General features: G+C 38.9%; 1 protein-coding gene across 1 annotated transcript in view; it reads left to right on the top strand.

Moving 5' to 3' along the window:
- Dnajc3 (DnaJ heat shock protein family (Hsp40) member C3) overlaps positions 1-19,195 on the top strand; it is a 69,916-nt gene that overhangs the window by 43,172 nt on the left and 7,549 nt on the right. The window contains exons 5-9 of the mRNA XM_008823607.2: positions 8,514-8,666; positions 11,281-11,462; positions 11,902-12,021; positions 14,183-14,288; positions 14,692-14,812. Coding sequence (XP_008821829.1) covers positions 8,514-8,666; positions 11,281-11,462; positions 11,902-12,021; positions 14,183-14,288; positions 14,692-14,812 — 682 coding nt within the window. The remainder of the gene's footprint in view (positions 1-8,513; positions 8,667-11,280; positions 11,463-11,901; positions 12,022-14,182; positions 14,289-14,691; positions 14,813-19,195) is intronic.

Genomic DNA, 19,195 nt, shown 5'->3' with positions numbered 1-19,195 from the left:
TTCGCAAGTTTGGTCTTTTTATGGTGTCACACAATTCCTGCATATTAAATTCTTGTACTTGCTTAAATTTTTCATAATCTTTGTTTGAGTGATCTGGTTCATCCACTTTATCTTCCAGTCTTGACACTCTGTTTTCCATTTAATTCATTCTGTTGGTGAGGCTTCCTCCTGTCGTTTCTAATTAGCTTACTGAGTGTTTCACTTCCTTCTTCATTTCAGCCCGAGTATTCTTCAATATTTCTAGCTCTTTTCTGAAGTCATTCAGAAGTTTTTCCCTATCTTCCTTGAGGTCTTTGATGTCTTTGTTTGTGTGTTCTTTAAATTCACTGAATTCTTTTTATTATGTTTATAATTTTTTTGAGTTCCATGTCCTGCATTATTTCTAGGGGGTTCTCATTGTACTACTCTAGAGGACTATTGGTATTTGGTGGGCATATGTTATTTTGGTTTTTCAAGTTATTTTTCCTCTGTGATTTTGACATGTGAATTTCTTTTGTAGTTTGATTCTTTTGTGAGACCCAAGCCTTCACATTTAGGTCTGCTTCTTTTTGTAAACTTTGTGTGTCTTTGTGGTTTACTTTTTCAGCATGAAAAGCTGCTTCCTCTAAGCTTCCAGTTCTCTCTTTTGATTTTATATTGGAGTGGCCAGATTTCTTTTGTCATCAGGAGATCCCACAGAGGCCCAATGCAGATGAGGTTCAGATGCTCTCAGGCTTTCTCCTAAGGTCTTGATCCTTCCCGGAAAGATTTTGGCCTCTGGAATTTCGGTGTTGGACTGGCCTGGGAGCAGGGCTCAGTAAAGTTGCTGGTCTCGGGCAGCTGGTGGACTTGCCACCTAGAGATGCAAAGGGAGATGGGGGTGGGGAGAGGCCCCAAGGGCTCCTGGGGACTGCAATGAGGAACTTGGTTGGTCTTGATGCAAAGGATCAGGAAGGGGAAAGGTTAGCCCTGGTGTCCAGGATCGAGGCTGGTGGGATGTGCAGCCCGGTGAAGCAGAGGGAGGTGAGGGCTGGACCATGCCCAGAAGGCTCCTGGAGACCTGGGGAAGGGACTGGGTGAGTCTGGATGCAAGGGATCAGGAAGAAGTGGTGGCCCCGGGCTGAGAGGCCAGCCCTGGCATCCAGGGAAGAGGCTTGCAGGCCGTTCTGCCCAGGGAAGCAGAGGGAGGTGAGGGTGGGACCAGACCCAGAGGGCTCCCTTGAGAGAGGCTGGCGGGTTGTGCAGCCCAGGGAAGCAGAGGGAGGTGAGGGCAGGTCCAGGTCCAGAGGGCTCTTGGGGACAGCAAGAAGGAACTGGGTTGGTCTGGATGCAAAGGATCAGGACGTAGTGGTGGTTCCCCTGGTGTCTGGGGTGCCAAGATAAGGAATGGGACAGGATCCAGGCTAGGAGGAGAGAGAAGGACTGGGGAGATGGGAGAGTGAATGAGGCTGGAGTCAAGGCGCAAGGGTGCTGTCAACTTACCTGGGAGAGAGTCCTGAAAGGCCGGAGGGTTGTGCTGGCCCAGGGAAGTAGAGGGACATGAGGGTAGGACCAGGCCACAGGGTTCCTGGGGAGTTCGAGAAGAAACTGGGTCCGTCTGGATGCAAGGGATGAAGAAGGAGTGGTGGCCCTGGGCCAAGAGGTCAGCCCAGGTGTCCAGGAAAGGGTCTTTCATGCCCTGCAGCCCAGGGAAGCAGAGGGAGCCTTGTGGTTTTTTTTTTTTTTTCAAATCTAGTTTCCTCTATATTATTACCCAGATTATTGACACTGATTGAGTTTATCAGTCTCCAAATTTCCTTCATTTTAACTCTTCATTTCTGTGATGTGTGTGTGTATGTATGTTTACTTCCATACACTATTATGTAGATTGGTGTGTTCATTGCCACCACATGCAGCATGGAGATCAAAGGACAACTTTCCAGAGTCATCTCTCTCCCCTCATAGTGTATGTTTTGGGGATTAAACTCAGGTTATCTGGCTTGTTAGCAAGTGCCTTTAGCTGCTGAGGCATCTCATTGCCCCCATATTATATGCATTTTGATGGGAAAAATAAAAGCTTTGAAACTACATTGGGTCTGAGATTTATTTTGCACTTTAGGGTATGCTCAGGATATGTAAGGCATATTGATCAGGTTTTGCATGGATTATTTCACTTAATCATTATAGCACCTCTTGAGATGTGGTACATTTGTAGTTTTTTATAGTGGGACAGGTTGACACAGTGTGGTTTCATGTCTTGCTGAAGGTTACACCACTAGTGAACAAGTAGGTGTTAGAGTCTAGAGTCTATTGCACTCCTGAATTGTGTCTGCTGTTTTACCTTGTGCTGTAATTAGTATCTATTTGCATCCTTAAAGACTATTCCTTTGGAATAAAGGCACAGGTCTCAAACATGTTTGTTTCATACAGTTTGTTCAAATTCATGTTTGTTTCAAACACTGCCATTTATTTTTATGAGTGTTTTGTTTTGCATATATGTAAATGCACAGCATGTGTCAATTCTCATGGAGGCCAGAAGATGATACTGGCCTGGGGATAATTTCCCTGGAAGTGGAATTATAGACAGTTGTTAGTCACCATGTGGGCACTGGGGACCAAACCTGGGTCCTCTGCAAGAGCAGTCAGTGCTCTTAACAACCGAACCATCTCTCCAGCTCCAGATGTACAGATAAAATAATCTTTGCAAATATATACAAGAAACTGATAATATTGGTTACCTTTTGGAGGCAAAGTATACCATGTAACTATATTATTCATTAAAAAATGTTTAAAATATTTTTACATGTAAAAATTTTTAATTAGCTTACAGAAGTGATAGATTTCCATATGAGGTTTACATACATCATTTTGTTTGTAAAATATGTATTTTACAAATTTTATGTGCCTTTGAAAACTTACCTTCTAAGGAACTTACTGTCCTCATTGTAAAGTATAAAAGACCCAGTCCTACCTTTATTGTTGATTTCATAAAATGGATGATAATATGGGTCAAGTTTGAAGAGATCACTTTTGTTCTGACCCTAGTTTATCTTTGCCAGTTATTCTAATGCTTTAATTCTTGAAAATTTGTGAATATAAATGATATATGATAGATGATTTTCAGGCTTATAGTTAAATGAGCTGTTTGTGTTAAGATCATTTATCATCCTGTAAGGTGTACTAAATATTTTATCTTACTAATAATGGTATTTTAAAATATTCAATTTTTAAAATTTAATGTGTCTGAGTGTATTGCCTGCATGTAGGTAGGTACACCTGTGTTGTGCAGTGCCTGTGGATTCAGAAGCGATCTCCTGGAACTGGAGTTACAGGCAGTTGTTTGCTGCCATGTGAGTGCTGGGAATAAAACCTGGGTATGCTGCAATAGCAGCCAGTACTCTTAACTGCTGAGCCATCTCTCCAGCCCCTAATAATGATATTACATATGACCAGGTAGTTAGATTCATCTGCATTTTATATATTTTAGCTAATGTTTGAATATGCTTAATGTCTTTTGGGCTACAATGAGAATCTCATTCTTTGCTATATATGCAGATTATTTAGCTGTGGTGAGAATTGCTTGCAGACAAATGCCATCTCAGATTCATACAGGTTGGTCTAGTCCTAAACAGGAGACTGTTCAGTTTGTATTTGAATTGCAATGACTTGGTTTAATCAGAGCAATACAATAATATGTTGGTTCATCAAACATTGGAATCCATGCTCTTTGCTAGAGTTGAAGATGCTAGAGGGTTTCTGATGGAGAAAGCTTAGTCTTTGATTTCTAAGAGATGATGCTAGGTTAAGAACTAATCAAGCATGATTAGCGTGATTGGATCTTCTTGAAACGTACTGAGATTTAACTGGGATTTGGGGATCTGGAGTCAAGATGGAGATTTCTAAAGCAGGTTATGTGCTTAAAATATGATATCTAAAGGCTGAATCAGTGTTAACAGGTAAGGAGGTATACCTACCATTAGATACAAGGTGGAACATATGTAAAAGCTGTAAGTAATGCAGGGCATGGTGGTACAGGTCTGTAATTGCAGCAGTTAGGAGGCTGAGGCAGGAGGATTGCTAGTCTGAGGCCAGCCTGGGAATCAATCTCAATCTCAATCTCTCTCTCTCTCTCTCTCTCTCTCTCTCTCTCTCTCTCTCCTGTCTCACCAAACAAAACAAACTGTAGGCAAGAGAGCACCTGATATTTAGGAAATAATCACTGTAGTGAGGCTCTAGAGTATGAGAATATTGTCAGGGAAACAGGGGTCTTGATTAGAGACTTTATATAGTGCCAGAGAGTTGCTTGTTTAGAGCTATTGAAGGTTTATAATGGAAGAGCCTTTTGACTTCAGTTACTGGATCTGGGAATGAATTGGAAGAAGTCAGGGGTAGAGCCAGAGAGTCTGATAAGGAGACTTTTTTTTTTTTTTTGAAACAGGGTTTCCCTGAAGTTGGTCTGGAATTCACTATGTAGACCATAGACCAAGCTGGGCTTGAACTCGTAGAGATTCGCCTGCCTCTGCCTCCCAAGTGCTGGGACTACAGGCGTGTGCCACCATGCCTGGCTTTAGCTTTCTTTCTTTCTTTTTTTTTGATAAGGAGACTTATAATGAATAACCCAATTGTGATTTTTATGGAGGGTGTGATTAGGCTAGTGTAGGTGTGGTTAAGCAATTCAGGCAGAAATTTAGGCTGAATTAGAGAAATGCTTTGATGAAGTGATAGAGAAGAACTATGATTTTATTTGTATATTTAAATATTCATTTGTACACATTTAAATCAAAGGTAAAAGCCTACATTTTAATTATAGTTATTCAATTGTATTTAATTGTAGAAATTAATGAGTTTTGCTTTGAGATTTCGCATGTGTATATATGTGTGTATATATATGTATGTGTATATATGTACATGTATATGAGATCTTACCAGCTCTCCCTACAACAATCTTTGGTCTCCTTCCCCTCCCTATCTCTAGTCTCTATTTTCTATTTTCAGAAATTGAAGATGAAGGGAACATGAAATACTTCTCTTTATGTGTGGGGAGTATTTCACTTACCATGTAATCTCTTGTTCTATCCATTTTTTTCTGCAAATAACACCATTTTATTTTTTTAATGAATACACACACACACACATAAAATGTTTTTTAATCTAATCATCTGTTGGTAGGGACATATGCTGACTGTATTTTTGCCAGTGTGAATAGTGCCACAGTAGACGTACCTCTGTATGCTGACTTTTTTTCCTTCAGGTATATATTAGGAGGAATATAGCCAGATCATATGGCAATCTGTTTTTATTCTTTTGAAGAATTCCATACTATTTTCCATAGTGGCTGTATTTATTAGTCAGGGTTCTCCAAAGAAAAAGAACCAGTAGAATGAATATGTATAGAGATTTATCAGCTTAGCTCACAGGATAGAGTCCGAGTAGTCCAACAACGGCTGCACCACACTGGAGAGGCTGAGAATCTTAGTCGCTCAGTCCACAAGGCTGGATGTCTCAGTAGTCCCAATCGGTGCTGAAGGTCTGACAAATTCCAAAATATCAGGTAGGCTGCAGTCTACAGCAGCAAGACGAACTCACCAGCAAGAGAGAGAAGGCAAGCTGCAAAAAGCCTGGCGTTCTCCTCTGCCTTGGTCTTTTATACCGGCTGCCATCAGAAGGTAACACCCACATTTAGGGTGTGTCTTCCAGCTTCAGATGATCCAATCAAGAAGATCTCTTTCATTTCAGTTAATCTCAGATCCAATCAAGTTGACACCCAGGATTAGCCATCACAGTGGCTATATTCCAATACTACCAACAGTATATAAGGGAAACCCATATTTTTATTGTCTTGAGAATTACATATTTGGTAAATAAATGTCAATTGCCATTTAATTTTAAAATCAAGAATAAATTTTGGTAAGTTATTTAATAAACTCTCCATTGGTCATGACTTAGTACCATTGTATCAACTGGGAACAATTCAAACTTAGATAATTTACACATGAACCTAACATTGGGGGCCGGCCATTCCATATCCAAACTACAGCAGATACTCAGCTTATTTCTGTACCTTGACTATTGTGAATAGTGCTACAATGAACTTTATGGTGCAGATAACTTTACAAAGAGATGATTTCATTTTCTTTGGGCATATAACCAGGAGAGGACTGCTAGGTCATATAGCAGTTCTATGTTTAAATGTTTTAGAAACCTATATATTGTTTTTCGTAATTGCTGTGCTAGTTTAACATTTCTGTCAGTAGTATACGATGGTTCCCTTTTCCTTTTCTCTGTACACCAGACAGAATCAATCTCAAAATCTCTCTCTCTGTCTGTGTCTGTCAGTGGCTGTGTTACTCAACTTTCTGTTATCATAACAAAGTACCTGAGATAATTTAAAAAGAAGAATGTATTATTTTGGCTCATACTTTTTAAAAAATTTATTTTTATTTTATCTGTATGAGTCTATTGCCTGAATGTATTTAAGTGCACCTGTGTTGTACAATGCCAGTGGAGGTGAGAAGGGGACATCAGATCTCTTGGAACTGGGATTATGGACAGTTAGTTACCATGTGGGTGCTGGGAATCGAACCTGGGTCCTCTGCAAGACCAATCACTGCTTTTAACTGCTGACCAATGTCTCCAGTCCCTTGGCTCACACTGTTAACGGTGTCAGTCCATGGTCATTTGGCCCCCTTGGTCTGTGGGTTTGTTGTGAGGCAGTACATTATGGTAGAGGAAGCCAGTTCACCTCAGGGTCAAGGAACAGAGAAGTGCCTCACAGTCCTGTTTCAGGGCATTGCCCTGATGACCTAAAAGATACACCCGATCCCTACTTCTTAAAGGTTTCTAGTACTTTCTCTACATTAGCACCAAGTTGAGAATTAAGCTAAAATTCTTTAACACCCCTTTGGGGAACATTCTAGATCCAAGGAGTGGTTTTCCTAACAAGTATAAGATGATAGATATCTTTTTATGGCTTTGATTAGTCTTTCCCTGATAAGTGATGTTGAGTAACTTTATGTAGCTATTTGTTATTTTTAAAAATTAATTTTTATTTTTATGTGTATGAGTATTTTGACCATGTGTCAGTGTACCATGTGCATGCAATGCCCGTGCATGGAGACTAGAAGAATCCTGTGGAACTGGAGTTACAGATGGTTGTTAACCACCATGTGGGGGCTGGGAACTAACCCTGGGTCCCCCTTAAGAGAAGCTTATGTTCTTAACTGCTGAGCTGTCTCTCCAGCCCGTTTGTTATTTTTATTTCATTCTTATGAAGGGTTATTTCAAAGTCCTTTGCCCGTGTTTACTTATAGGTGCCCTTACTTTTGAGCTATACAAGATATTTATAAATCTTGTATATTTATCCCTTATTTGATAATATGGTTTATAATATTTTTCGCAATCTATAACTTGTCTTTTTATTCTGTTTCCTAAAAATTCAGGTTATGCAAGCAGAAATAAACATGTGGGACAACATTAAATTCTAATTTTATTTTGACCTCAAAGGAGTCAGGTTTAGGTGCTATCATTCTTTATTTGCAGTATCTTACTTTAATGGTGAATGTCTATTCTTAAGTGGGATATATATTTCAAAGGGGAAATGAATTGAGTATCATTTGAAAGCATGTATTCTATCTTTGTAGCCTGTCCTCCTGAGTTTTTTAGGAAACAGATGCATGTATTGCCTGCATGTATGTAAGTGTGCCCATGTCATGCAATGCCCACGAAGGACAGAAGAGGCCGTCGGATCTCTTGGAACTGGAGTTAAGGACAGGTGTTAGCTGCCGTGTGGGTGCTGGGATTCGAACCCTGGTCTTCTGCAAGAACAACCAGTGTTCTCAACAGCTGACCCATCTCTCCAGCCCCGTGAAGTAGTTATCTTAGTGTAGTTTTTTTTTTTTTTTTCCCTTTTCAAAAATGGGGATTGAACCTATGGCATTACATATGCAAGGCAAACATTCTACCACTACATTATAGCTTTCTCATTGTGAATTTATATATTATAGAACAATCACAGAAGGGGGAAGGGGCATAGCTCAGTAGTAGAGTGTGTGCTTAGTAGGAGTGAGGCCCTGGGTTTAATCCCTAGCACTGGAAAAAGAACTTGCAGTTTTAATAGTACCTGCTAATACTTACACTTAGGAGTACTTTCCATACAGGCAAATAACTATTAATTTCTTTTTATTGTCAAAGTAAGTGCAGATAGTAAGTAGATAAGCATTTAATTCAGGACTTGGGTAAATAACTTTTTTCATTTGGACTTTAACATTGTCATAATAAAAGGAAATACTAATAACTTGGCCACTAAGAGATGGTAAACTTTTCACCCTTGTTACTGTGTCAGTTACCTGTTGCTGTATAGCAAATTACCCAAAGTTAGTAGCTGAAAGCAACATATTTATATTATCAGTTATGCGGTTAGAAATTTGGGCATGGTGTGACTAGATTCTCTGTGAGAAGGTCTTGTCTGCTCCATGGAATGATTAGATTTTTGTGCATATTATACGTACTGGATTTAAGAGATTAAAGTTTTGCTTAATTTATTGTTATGCTTAAAGCTCAAGTCTAATCCAAGTGAAAATGAAGAAAAGGAAGCCCAGTCTCAACTTCTAAAATCTGATGAGATGCAACGTCTCCGCTCACAAGCCCTTAATGCTTTCGAAAGTGCAGATTATACTGCTGCTATAACCTTCCTTGATAAGATTTTAGAGGTAAGTTTCTTAAATATTACAGCTGAAAAGTCTGGCACTGCTTTTTAATAGTAAGGCATATCTCAGATACTTCGACATGTTTATATACTATTAAAAAACAAGATAGGGCAAAATCAGATTGATTCCTTGAGTTTTTAGCTCTTACAGACTGTGAATATATACAACAAAATTTGCAACTGGGGTTTTCAGTAAATGTTGGGATGCCGTGGAATGAAAGTTATATATATATACATAAAATATTTTTATGTGTATGAATGTATTATGTGTGTAAATGCACCTGTATTGTGCAGTGCCTGTGGAGGTCAGAAGAGGATGTCAGATTCCCTGGAAATGGAGTTATGAACGTTTTTTGGCCACCATGTGGGTACTGGGATTCAAACCTGGGTCCTCTGCAAGAGTAGTCAGTACTCTTAACCACTGAGCCAGCTCTCTAGCCCGAGAGTTTTATATATTGCTTGCTTTACATTTTTTTTCTTTTTAAATTTTGGTGGAAGTGAACACTGGTGGCTAGAAAATGGGGTAAAAAAATGGAAGAGCTACTTAAAAAGGAAATATGTTTGGAAAGAAAAGAATGCTTAAAGTGAGAAGTTTCTAGGTAGGAAGGCAGAGAGAGTGATAGGATGAAGAGGGTTCTAGATGAGGAACATTCATTTTAGGGTTTCTTTGCCTCAGAAAGATTTACTGACAAATTATTTCAGAAGAAAGTCTAAAATACTAAATGGAAATAATATAATTACCATTTTCACTACATGTTGACTTAATATTGTCAGTAAATGTGTGTTGTATGGAAATAATTTAAAAAAATTATTTGTGTGCATGTGTGATTGTGGTTGTATGTACCATAGTGCACTATCAGAGATCAGAGGACAGCTGTATGGAGTGAGTTCTTGTACACTTTTACTTGGGTTCTGGGACTCAAACTGAAGTCACCAGGTTTGCACTGCAAGCACCTTTAGCTGATGAACTATCTCACCAGCCCTTATTTGAAAAATTTCTAGAGGAAATCATGTGATATGGCCTAGTGGAATTCATGTTCTATGAAATTATTTTATTAATGCTTTATTAAGGAAACAAAGTTATAATTACCATCTATATGGTAGACTGTCCATTTTGGCCTATCTTATTTTCAGGATTTTGTTTATGTGTATGAGAATATTGCCTGCATGTGTGTAAGTGCACCTGTGGTGTGCAATACCTATGGAAGTCAGAAGAAGGTGTCAGATCCCCTTGAACTGGAATTACAGATGGTTGTTAGCCGTTATGTGGGTGCTGGGAACTGAACCTGGGTCCTCTGCAAGAGCAGGCAGTGCTTTTAACCATTGAGCCATCTCTCCAGGTCCTTACTGTTGGTATTTAATTTATGTACAATATTAATTGCAATTTCTTCATATTTATGAAATGTTGGCATAATGTAGAGCAACTCTGAGAAATACATAAATATACTTCCACAGGCCCTGCTTTTGAGCTTTGGGGGTTTATATTTGGAGGAGTCTACTACGTTTAGTGAGCATTATGGACTTTTCATAAAATAGGAATGTTGAAGTCAGAGTGTCCACATTATTTTTCTCTTTTTTTAAATGACTATTTCGTACCAGAGGCAAGAATATATTTTATTAAAAAAAATCAATGCAATAAAAATGTTTTGCTAATTTACAACATAGATTTTAGGCTAGGGGTTGCACCTCAGGTGGTAGAATTCTTGTCTAGCATGCACAAACCTCTGGGGTTTGACACCCAGTACTGCATAAACTGGCCATAGTGGCAAATACCCTGAAATACTAGTACTCAAAAGGTAGCCAAGAGGAGGACCAGGAGTTCAAGGTCATTCTCAGCTACATGGAGTATTTGAGGCCAGCCTGCGTTATGTGAGACCTTGTTTCAAAAAGCAAACCCAAACAAAATAAGCAAGAACTTAGATTTTTTTCTTAAAATATTTTATTTTTATTTTATGTGTATGCGTGTATTGCATACATGTAGGTAAGTGCACCCATGTCCTGCAATGCCTGTGGAGGACTGTGAAGAGACTGTCAGATCTCCTGGAACTGGAGTTACAGACAGTTGTTAGCTGCCATGTGGGTGCTGGGATTCGAACCTGGGTCTTCTGCAAGAACAGTCAGAATTCTTAACTGCTGCACTCTCTCTCCAGCCCCAGAACTTAGATTTTCAGAATTGCTGAATTCACAAAAATCTGACTATTGAATATTCTCTTCCAATATGTGTGAGAACAACCCTCTAATATTAAATGCCATAGCTTTTTTGGAGACAGGGTCTCATTCTGTATCTCAGGCTGGGCTGGAACCCAGTATACAAACACTGTTTTCTTGTATTAGAGTTTTAGAATTATATACTCTGAAGAAGAAAGAAAAAGGCCTTTTTTTGTTGTATATATCTTTCCTAGTTAGAATTTAAGATATTCTTTGAAAAATTAATACATTATTTTTGTCATTATATTATTTAAATTTTATCACATTTTTAAATACAATTTTAAAAATACAGGCTTTGTCTCATTAACTTGGGATGTTTTATTTTTATATTTATGTGGGTCAGATATGTGGGATGCAAGAATTAATGCATATACTTAGTTTCTTAAAGTGTAGTTCTTTTGTTTCTTAAGGTTTGTGTTTGGGATGCAGAATTACGTGAACTTCGAGCTGAATGTTTCATAAAAGAAGGGGAACCTAGGAAAGCTATAAATGACTTAAAGGCTGCATCAAAGTTGAAGAATGATAATACTGAGGCGTTTTATAAGATCAGCACACTGTACTATCAACTAGGAGACCATGAACTCTCTCTCAGGTCAGTTCTGGTGACATCAAGATGTGATCTTTATTGTTGATCATAAGCTAGCCACTCATCTTTTACAATTTTCATGTTAAACTAATAAGAATGTGGTTAAGGCTGTTTTTTTTTATATCTACATCCATTCATATAATTAGGTCATTCCTAAGGTATTATAAGTTCACAGTTCATTTTCAGGAAATATGCTTATTAAAGTGAGAATGCTGTTTTACTTATAGAAACAAAGAGTGCTTACTGTATAACTCCATGTTATTTTAATTTGAATTATTGTGCCCATGGTACATTGTCATCTATAAAAGTGCATAGTAAGTAATGAAGTTTGCATGTTTTAATTGTTGCAACCAAAAACTCTTATTTCTGTACTCACTGCAGATAAGTATTCATTCATTGATTATTTTGACTTGGAATATTTCCTTTTTTAAAATTACATGAGCAGTGAAGTTCGTGAGTGTCTTAAACTTGATCAGGATCACAAAAGGTGTTTTGCGCACTATAAACAAGTGAAGAAACTTAATAAGCTGATTGAGTCAGCTGAAGAGCTGATCAGAGATGGCAGGTAAGAATATACTTATGCCAGCAATCCAGTCATTCCTTAAATATCTAGCGTGGGCACAAAAGAACTACTGAGCTGTTACTGGTTTATTTCCTGGTCTTTGTGGGTGTAGATGGTACTGAGCTTGGGCTAAACTACCAGGACTATACATTGTTGAAATTGGCGCTGATTGAGTCAGCTGAAGAGCTGATCAGAGATGGCAGGTAAGAATATACTTATGCCAGCAATCCAGTCATTCCTTAAATATCTAGCGTGGGCACAAAAGAACTACTGAGCTGTTACTGGTTTATTTCCTGGTCTTTGTGGGTGTAGATGGTACTGAGCTTGGGCTAAACTACCAGGACTATACATTGTTGAAATTGGCAAAATATGAGTAACACTAACTGCGTAGTATCCTCACAAGCAGATTTATGCTATTTCAGATTTTTCTTATGTTTTCTGTCAGGTACTGAACTATATACTGAGAGTGCAGAAATGAATTTGACTACAATTTTTGGTGTTACAATATTTATAGCTTAGTGTGGGAGGCAGACATAAAGTGGCAGTTACCAAAATGCCAGGGTGGGTACAGTTGATAACCAAAGTACTAGAGTGGAGTATAAATGGCAAAACTAAAGGGCTTTTTAATCCAATCTCCAGTGGTTTACAGGAGTAAAAGAGAAACTCACTGGAGACATGACAGTTAAATTCTCATCTGGTATGAGTTGCCAGAAGTATAAGGTGTTGTATCTGCATACTGACTAGGGGTTCATAGACTGGGGCAGGAAAGTTAAAGACATTAAAGAGTATTGCTTAGTACTTAGAAGGTAGGCTCTGGCTTCCCTACTCCTAATACCTTTGTAATTGTCATGAGAATGCTTTATCCAATTTCCCTTAATATCTTGTAAACTATAATATCTTAGAATACTATAATACAGTACCCTAGTTCAGATGTTAATTCCATCACCACAAGGATCTATCTTATGATGTACTTCAATAGCCATGACCACTTTCCTGTCCCTAGTCTTCCTTAGTTCCTAGCAACCATGAATATATTCTTTGTTTCTTTAATTTTGTCATCTCAAGAGTATTAAAGAAATGGAATCATAGAAGCTGTAAACATCCGGGATTGGCTTTTATTCCCCTTCAGTATAATTCTCTGGATATTTACCCAGTGTGTATTGATATTTCTTTCCTATTTATTGCTTAATATTTTCCATGGTATGAATATATACTACAATTTGTTTAGCCATTCACTCCTTTTTTTGGTCTTTTTGAGACAGGATCTCCCTATAACCCCAGCTAGCCTGGAACTCACTGTGTAGACTAGGCTGGCCTTGAACTCAGAGATCTACCTGCCTCTGCCTCTGCCAGGATTAAAAGCGTGCACCACCATGCCCAGCTAGCCATTCACTCTTGAAGCTCACCCAGTGAATAATGCTGCTGCTTTTATGTATACGTTTTTAGGTAGGGTTGGAGATAAAACTCAGTGGTACAGCAACTGCTTAGAATATACAAGGCATGGGTTTGATCCCCAATGCTGTTGCCTGCCACAAAAACAAAACAAGACAAAACAACAAACAACCTTTTTCTGGGACTGGGGAGATGCGAACAATAACCGAACAGAGTAAACATTCCACTCAAGTCTAGTTTGGTGAAGCAGTGAGTTTATTGGGTTTATTTACAGGAGCATGGATGGGGGGTGGCTACATATAGATGAATGAGTGACCCCAAAACAGCTGCATCACTGAAGTCTCAATATGTATACTTCCTTATAGCTACATAGTTGGAGTCTCCTCTTAATGTAACCTTCAACCTTCTATATACCCTATCCACATGTCTCTGCAATTTTTTAAATTATATTTATTTGTGTGGGTGCACATTTGGTCAGAGGACAAGTCACAGAAGTTGGTTCTCACCTTCATGTGGGTCCTAGGGATTGAACTCAGGTGCTTGGTAGCACATGCCTTTACCAGCAATCTCACCACCGACCCCATGTTTTAGACTCCTGTGTCTGGATTGTACCTTCCAGGCTACCCCGGGTTAAGGTTAGGGCAACTGCATTTGAAGGCAGGTGTTGTGCCTATTTAGTTGAATTAGTAAGCAACACACAGTACCAGGAAAGGTTACTTTCAACGACTTTGGGAATAGAATTTCACTGTTACCACAATTGCTTATTTAATAGATACACAGATGCAACCAGCAAATATGAATCTGTCATGAAAACAGAGCCTGGTGTTGCTGAATATACAATTCGTTCCAAAGAAAGGATTTGTCACTGCTTTTCTAAGGTAATGGTTGACTTGTTCTCAGAAATGTAAATACTTAGCATGAGTAATAAAAAACATAAATTCTTTAGAAATCTTTTAAAATTAATTCAGTGTGTGTGTGTGTGTGTGTGTGTCTGTCTGTCTGTCTGTGTGTGTCTGTTTGTCTGTGTCTGTGTACAGCGAATGTGTGGAGGTCAGAGAACAACTTGAAGGAGTCGGTTCTCTCCTTCCACTGTGTGGAGTCCAGGGACCAGTCCCAGGCTAAGGTTGTCAGACTTGGTGGCAAGTGCCTGTACCTGGAGAACCATCTCTCTAGTCTGTTATTTTCACTTATTTTTTTGGTACCGGGGATTGAACTGAGCAAGCAGTTCACCACTGAAGTGCATCCTAAGGACATAAATTCTTTCCTCACATTTACTTTTAGGATGAGAAGCCTGTTGAAGCAATTAGAATATGTTCTGAAGTTTTACAGATGGAACCTGACAATGTGAATGCCCTGAAAGATCGAGCAGAGGCCTATTTAATAGAAGAAATGTATGATGAAGGTATATTTTAAAGAGATTTGATTTACAGTATCTAAAGGCTAAATTATGTGAAATCAGCAGACATTCCATTGTATTTTATTTTTGAACAACTTTATCTGGAAATGCTGAGGTTTAGAAAAGAGAATTTGGAAATTATTCTTTCTTAGCGGAACTTAAAAAGTAGAATATCTGAGGAAACAGTTCTGTTGAAACCAGTTCAGTGGACCATAAAAAAAAAAATTTAGCTTGTGTATAGTACATTTAAAAGAGACAAACAGCAAAATAGGAAATTTACTATAGATCTCATATCATCCAGAGGTAATTACTGTTGATTTCATATTTATATTTTTCCAGACTTGTCTAAACACATATGACTACAATACATACAGAGAGCATTACATACACATTGGCATAACAAAATGATCCTCTACAACCTCCAAACTGTTATAGCAACATGTGGATAGCTGCTTACCTTACTTCAAGTTGAAATACCAAGAGAGATTCCTACTAGATGTTATAAGAACCATCAATAAAGGCAGTGCTAGAGCATGTACAGTAATGTTTATTGAAAAGACCAAATTTATTATATCTACTCTTCAGCATTTGTATGATAGTACTTTATGAACATCTGAACAGAATATTTGGATTATTTTTAGTTTATTGACAGTTTTATATATACATGTATTGATCAGGATCACCCCCATTCTCCCCACTTATTCCCCCTTCTACTTCCTCTGGAGTCATTCTTCCCACCATATCTTCCTCCTTATTTAATGCCTTCAATTTTAATTTTTTAAAAAATATTATTTTTATTTTATGTGTATGCATGTATTGCCTGCATGTAGGTAAGTGCACCTGTGCCATGCAATGCCCATGGAGGTCAGAAGAGGCTGTCAGATCCCCTGGAACTGGAGTTATGGACAGTTGTTAGCTGCCATGTGGGTGCTGGGATTTGAACCTGGGTCTTCTGCAAGAACAACCAGTGTTCTTAACTGCTGAGCCATCTCTCCAGCCCCAATTTTTATTTTTTTTTAAATAAATGAGTTTAATCATGGTTGCTTACATATGTAAGGGTGTGGGCCTACACCTTTGAAAAAAGATGACTCACTGTCCCTCTTCTAGCAACCATTAACTGCCAATAGCTCCTCCGCTATGGTAGGAGTGGGGGTTCATGAGCCCCTCCCCTATTCATTCTGAAATGCTGACTGGATTGATATTGTGCAGGTAACTATGTGAATTCATGAGTGCAATGGCCATGCCATGTCCAGGAGATATTTTATAGCATTCCTCCCCATCCTCAGGCCTTACATTCTTTCTGACCCCTCTTCCACAATGTTCCTTGAGCCTTGGGGGATGGGTGTGATATAGATGTTCCATTTAGATCTGACCACTCAACAGTCACTTATTCTCAGCACTCTAACTATGAGTCTTCATTAGCTGCTGACCATTGCAGAAGTTTCTCTGACCAAGTGTGAGAATAGCATTAATCTAAGGGCATCAACATAAATATTTAGATGGCAGGTTTGATAACATGTCCTTTTAGCAAAACAAAATAGTACGTTCTTCTCTATAGCCCATGACTTACCCAGCCATGGACTTTTGACCACGTTTATAGTACCAGGCATAAATTCTCTCCTGTGGGGTAGGCCTCAAAGCCAATCAGAAAGTGCTTATTTACACCCATAATATTCATGTCATTATTGCACCAACGGGCACATCCTGCCTGGCAGATCAGTCTTGTAGCATGTAGGATCCGGCTCTAGGTAAGACTACTTATGAATTTTTTTTCCTAATGGCCTTCATAGCACCTTTGAGGGACTCTGAAAGTTAGCCAACAGGGAGGAAGTTTCCAGTTTGATTTTCCTATGTTCTGCAGTCAAAGTATATGGCATCTTCAGTGGTAGGGTCTTACCATCAGGTTCTGATGGGCAAGCAAGAGCAATGGCAATAGACTGTTGTTTTCTGGGGGGTCCTCTGGAACCTGTGTTACAATTTACAGGGAGTTGCATTTGTATGCATGTGTGAAAGCTAATGTGGACCAGGTAGCCTTCTATAGTTAACAGGTGGCAATACTCTCCTTCATTGCTTCCACAGACATTCGGTACCCTTCTAAATGACTTTTCTGAACCACAGTGTACTCAAGAAGTCATATACAGCACCGCTGCTCACTCCTTTGTCCCTTTTCCATGCTATATGAAATACGTAAATCTCATGTGCTTTAGGTTGCAAATCCTTCACCTTCAGGGAATATGTAGTTGCTATGTTATTTGAGATCTATATAGGTCTATTTTGTTACTCTCATTTTTTTTCCTCCTGTTCTTTACCTCTGCCTTTCCCAAATAAGCTTTGTTTCCACCATGTCTGCTTTAGACTTTATGATTCTTAAAATATGCAAAGGTTACAGGTTATCACTGGGGTTACTCCATATTCATGGAAAATGGGATTCTGGCATTTCCTATGATCCTTTGCCTTTGGGTTTTTTGTGTACCTCCTTTTCTCATCTTGGGTTTATGCCTGGTATTAGTAACTTTTAGTAGCTCTTTATAGTTCGTTTCTCCAAAAATGAAGTCCATAGGCTTCCACAACTCATTTTCCTTGTTTCTTTGTATTCTATCAGATTATGTGCTCTTTATGGGTTACTTTTATGCTGGGTGTTTGATAAACATGTTAAAAAGATTTCTAAGGTTCCATATATTGAGATCAGGTTTCCATAGGTGTAGGGTGAAAGCTGGGAATGCCTATTAAAAGGCATCTGTTGGAATTCAGGTACTAATGGTAGATTGCACCTCACTGGTAACTCTGGGCATAGTGAGATGTGCTTGAACTGTGGCACTATTTTGAAAGAAAGTAGATCTGGAACTTTTATTAGATTGGTGGTGAGGAGAGTTACCAGCTGTGTGTCTTAAAATCCTTCTCTGTACTGGGGACTCCAGACAGGCCTTAATTAGGTAGGACCTGTTCTAAGAAAGAACTACCTTACCCACCTGCCACAACGAACAGCACTTTACTCATCAAGAGGCCTTTGGTGTAACGAGCTTCTTAGTAGAAAAACTTTTTGTGTTACGGGTCCATTGTAGAGATGATAATCCCTTTGGGCTCTGCTCTATCTTTCTTGGTCTTAGAAACCTCACTGGGGCCTTCTACATTCTTAGAGGTTGGTTCATGGACACCTGTTGTGATTAATGCTGCAACCAGCTATCCATATAAAGGCCGAGAGCTTGCCCAGCTGTTTGTTGTCTTACAGACTATTCTGATGACTGCTTTAAGCTACTCCAGCTCGGGGCTGGAGAGATAGCTTAGGGGTTAAGAGCACTAGCTGCTCTTGCAGAGGACCCAGGTTCAGTTCCCAGCACCTATATGATGGCTACTAACCATCTGTAACTCCAGTTTCAGGGGATCCAACACCTCTTCTGGCCTCTGTGGGCATTGTATGAGATGGGTACACTTAATACACATGCAGGCAAAATACTCGTAAACATAAAATCAAAAAGAAAAATTAAAAAGTTACTCCAGTTTGCCACCCCCCCCCAAAAAAATCCTTGGTTAAAAAGAATGGCTTCCAAGTCTGCTATACTTTAAAGTGTATATTTAAATTGTAGCTCTCTCTACATAGGGTCATTTTTTTTTATTATTATTAAAGTCCATTTCCTCTTCTGGAAATTTGTCAGAATTTGTTATCCCCTTCCACATCTGCGATGGTCATTTTTTATTTTTGTTACTGTATATTGAGAAGGAGGACAGACAAGCTTCTGCCATCTTGATCTGATTGTCTGTATTGCTTCTTTAAGAATGTGAGAGGGTGGGGTAGGGATATAGAGCTTGGTGGTAGCTACCATTCTATAGCTAGCTATTAATAGCTACCCCTAACATGCACAAGATCCTGGGTTCAATCTCAGGTACCAAATGCATACATACATAAATGAAGGGGGAGGGAAAATTGGAATGGATAAGATTTTTTATTTTTATTATTTTTAATTTTTGTGTATTTCATACAGAACATCTTGGTCATCTTTATACCCTCTTCCCCATCGGCACCCTACGATAGCCCCCTCACTGGAATTCAGGCATTCTGTCATTTGTGTTAAGGCCTATCAGGTCTAGTTTCCCCAGATGTCCCCCAGTGAAATTCATCCACTGAGGTCTCTTCATCTTATCTAGAGTCCCTCACTTAAGAAGATCAGCTCTTTCTCATCCAGCAGTAATAAGCTGCCAGTATTTCTTTGGATTGAGATTTGGCCTGCTGCCCATTTCCACAGTTCTGTGCTGGGTTTTTGTCTGAGTTTGCATGGGCCTTGTGCATGCTAACACCATTGTAAGTTCATATGAGCAAGGTCCCAGGACCCTGTAGGATTCTATATGGTCATGTACTTCCTTCCTGGCTCTTACAGTCTTTCTGCCCCCTGT

Source organism: Nannospalax galili, unplaced genomic scaffold (assembly GCF_000622305.1).
Source record: "Nannospalax galili isolate Female #2095 unplaced genomic scaffold, S.galili_v1.0 scaffold528, whole genome shotgun sequence".
Lineage (NCBI taxonomy): Eukaryota > Metazoa > Chordata > Mammalia > Rodentia > Spalacidae > Nannospalax > Nannospalax galili.
The sequence above is the reverse complement of the archived record's forward strand: the minus strand, read 5'-3'. Positions and strand labels throughout refer to the sequence as shown.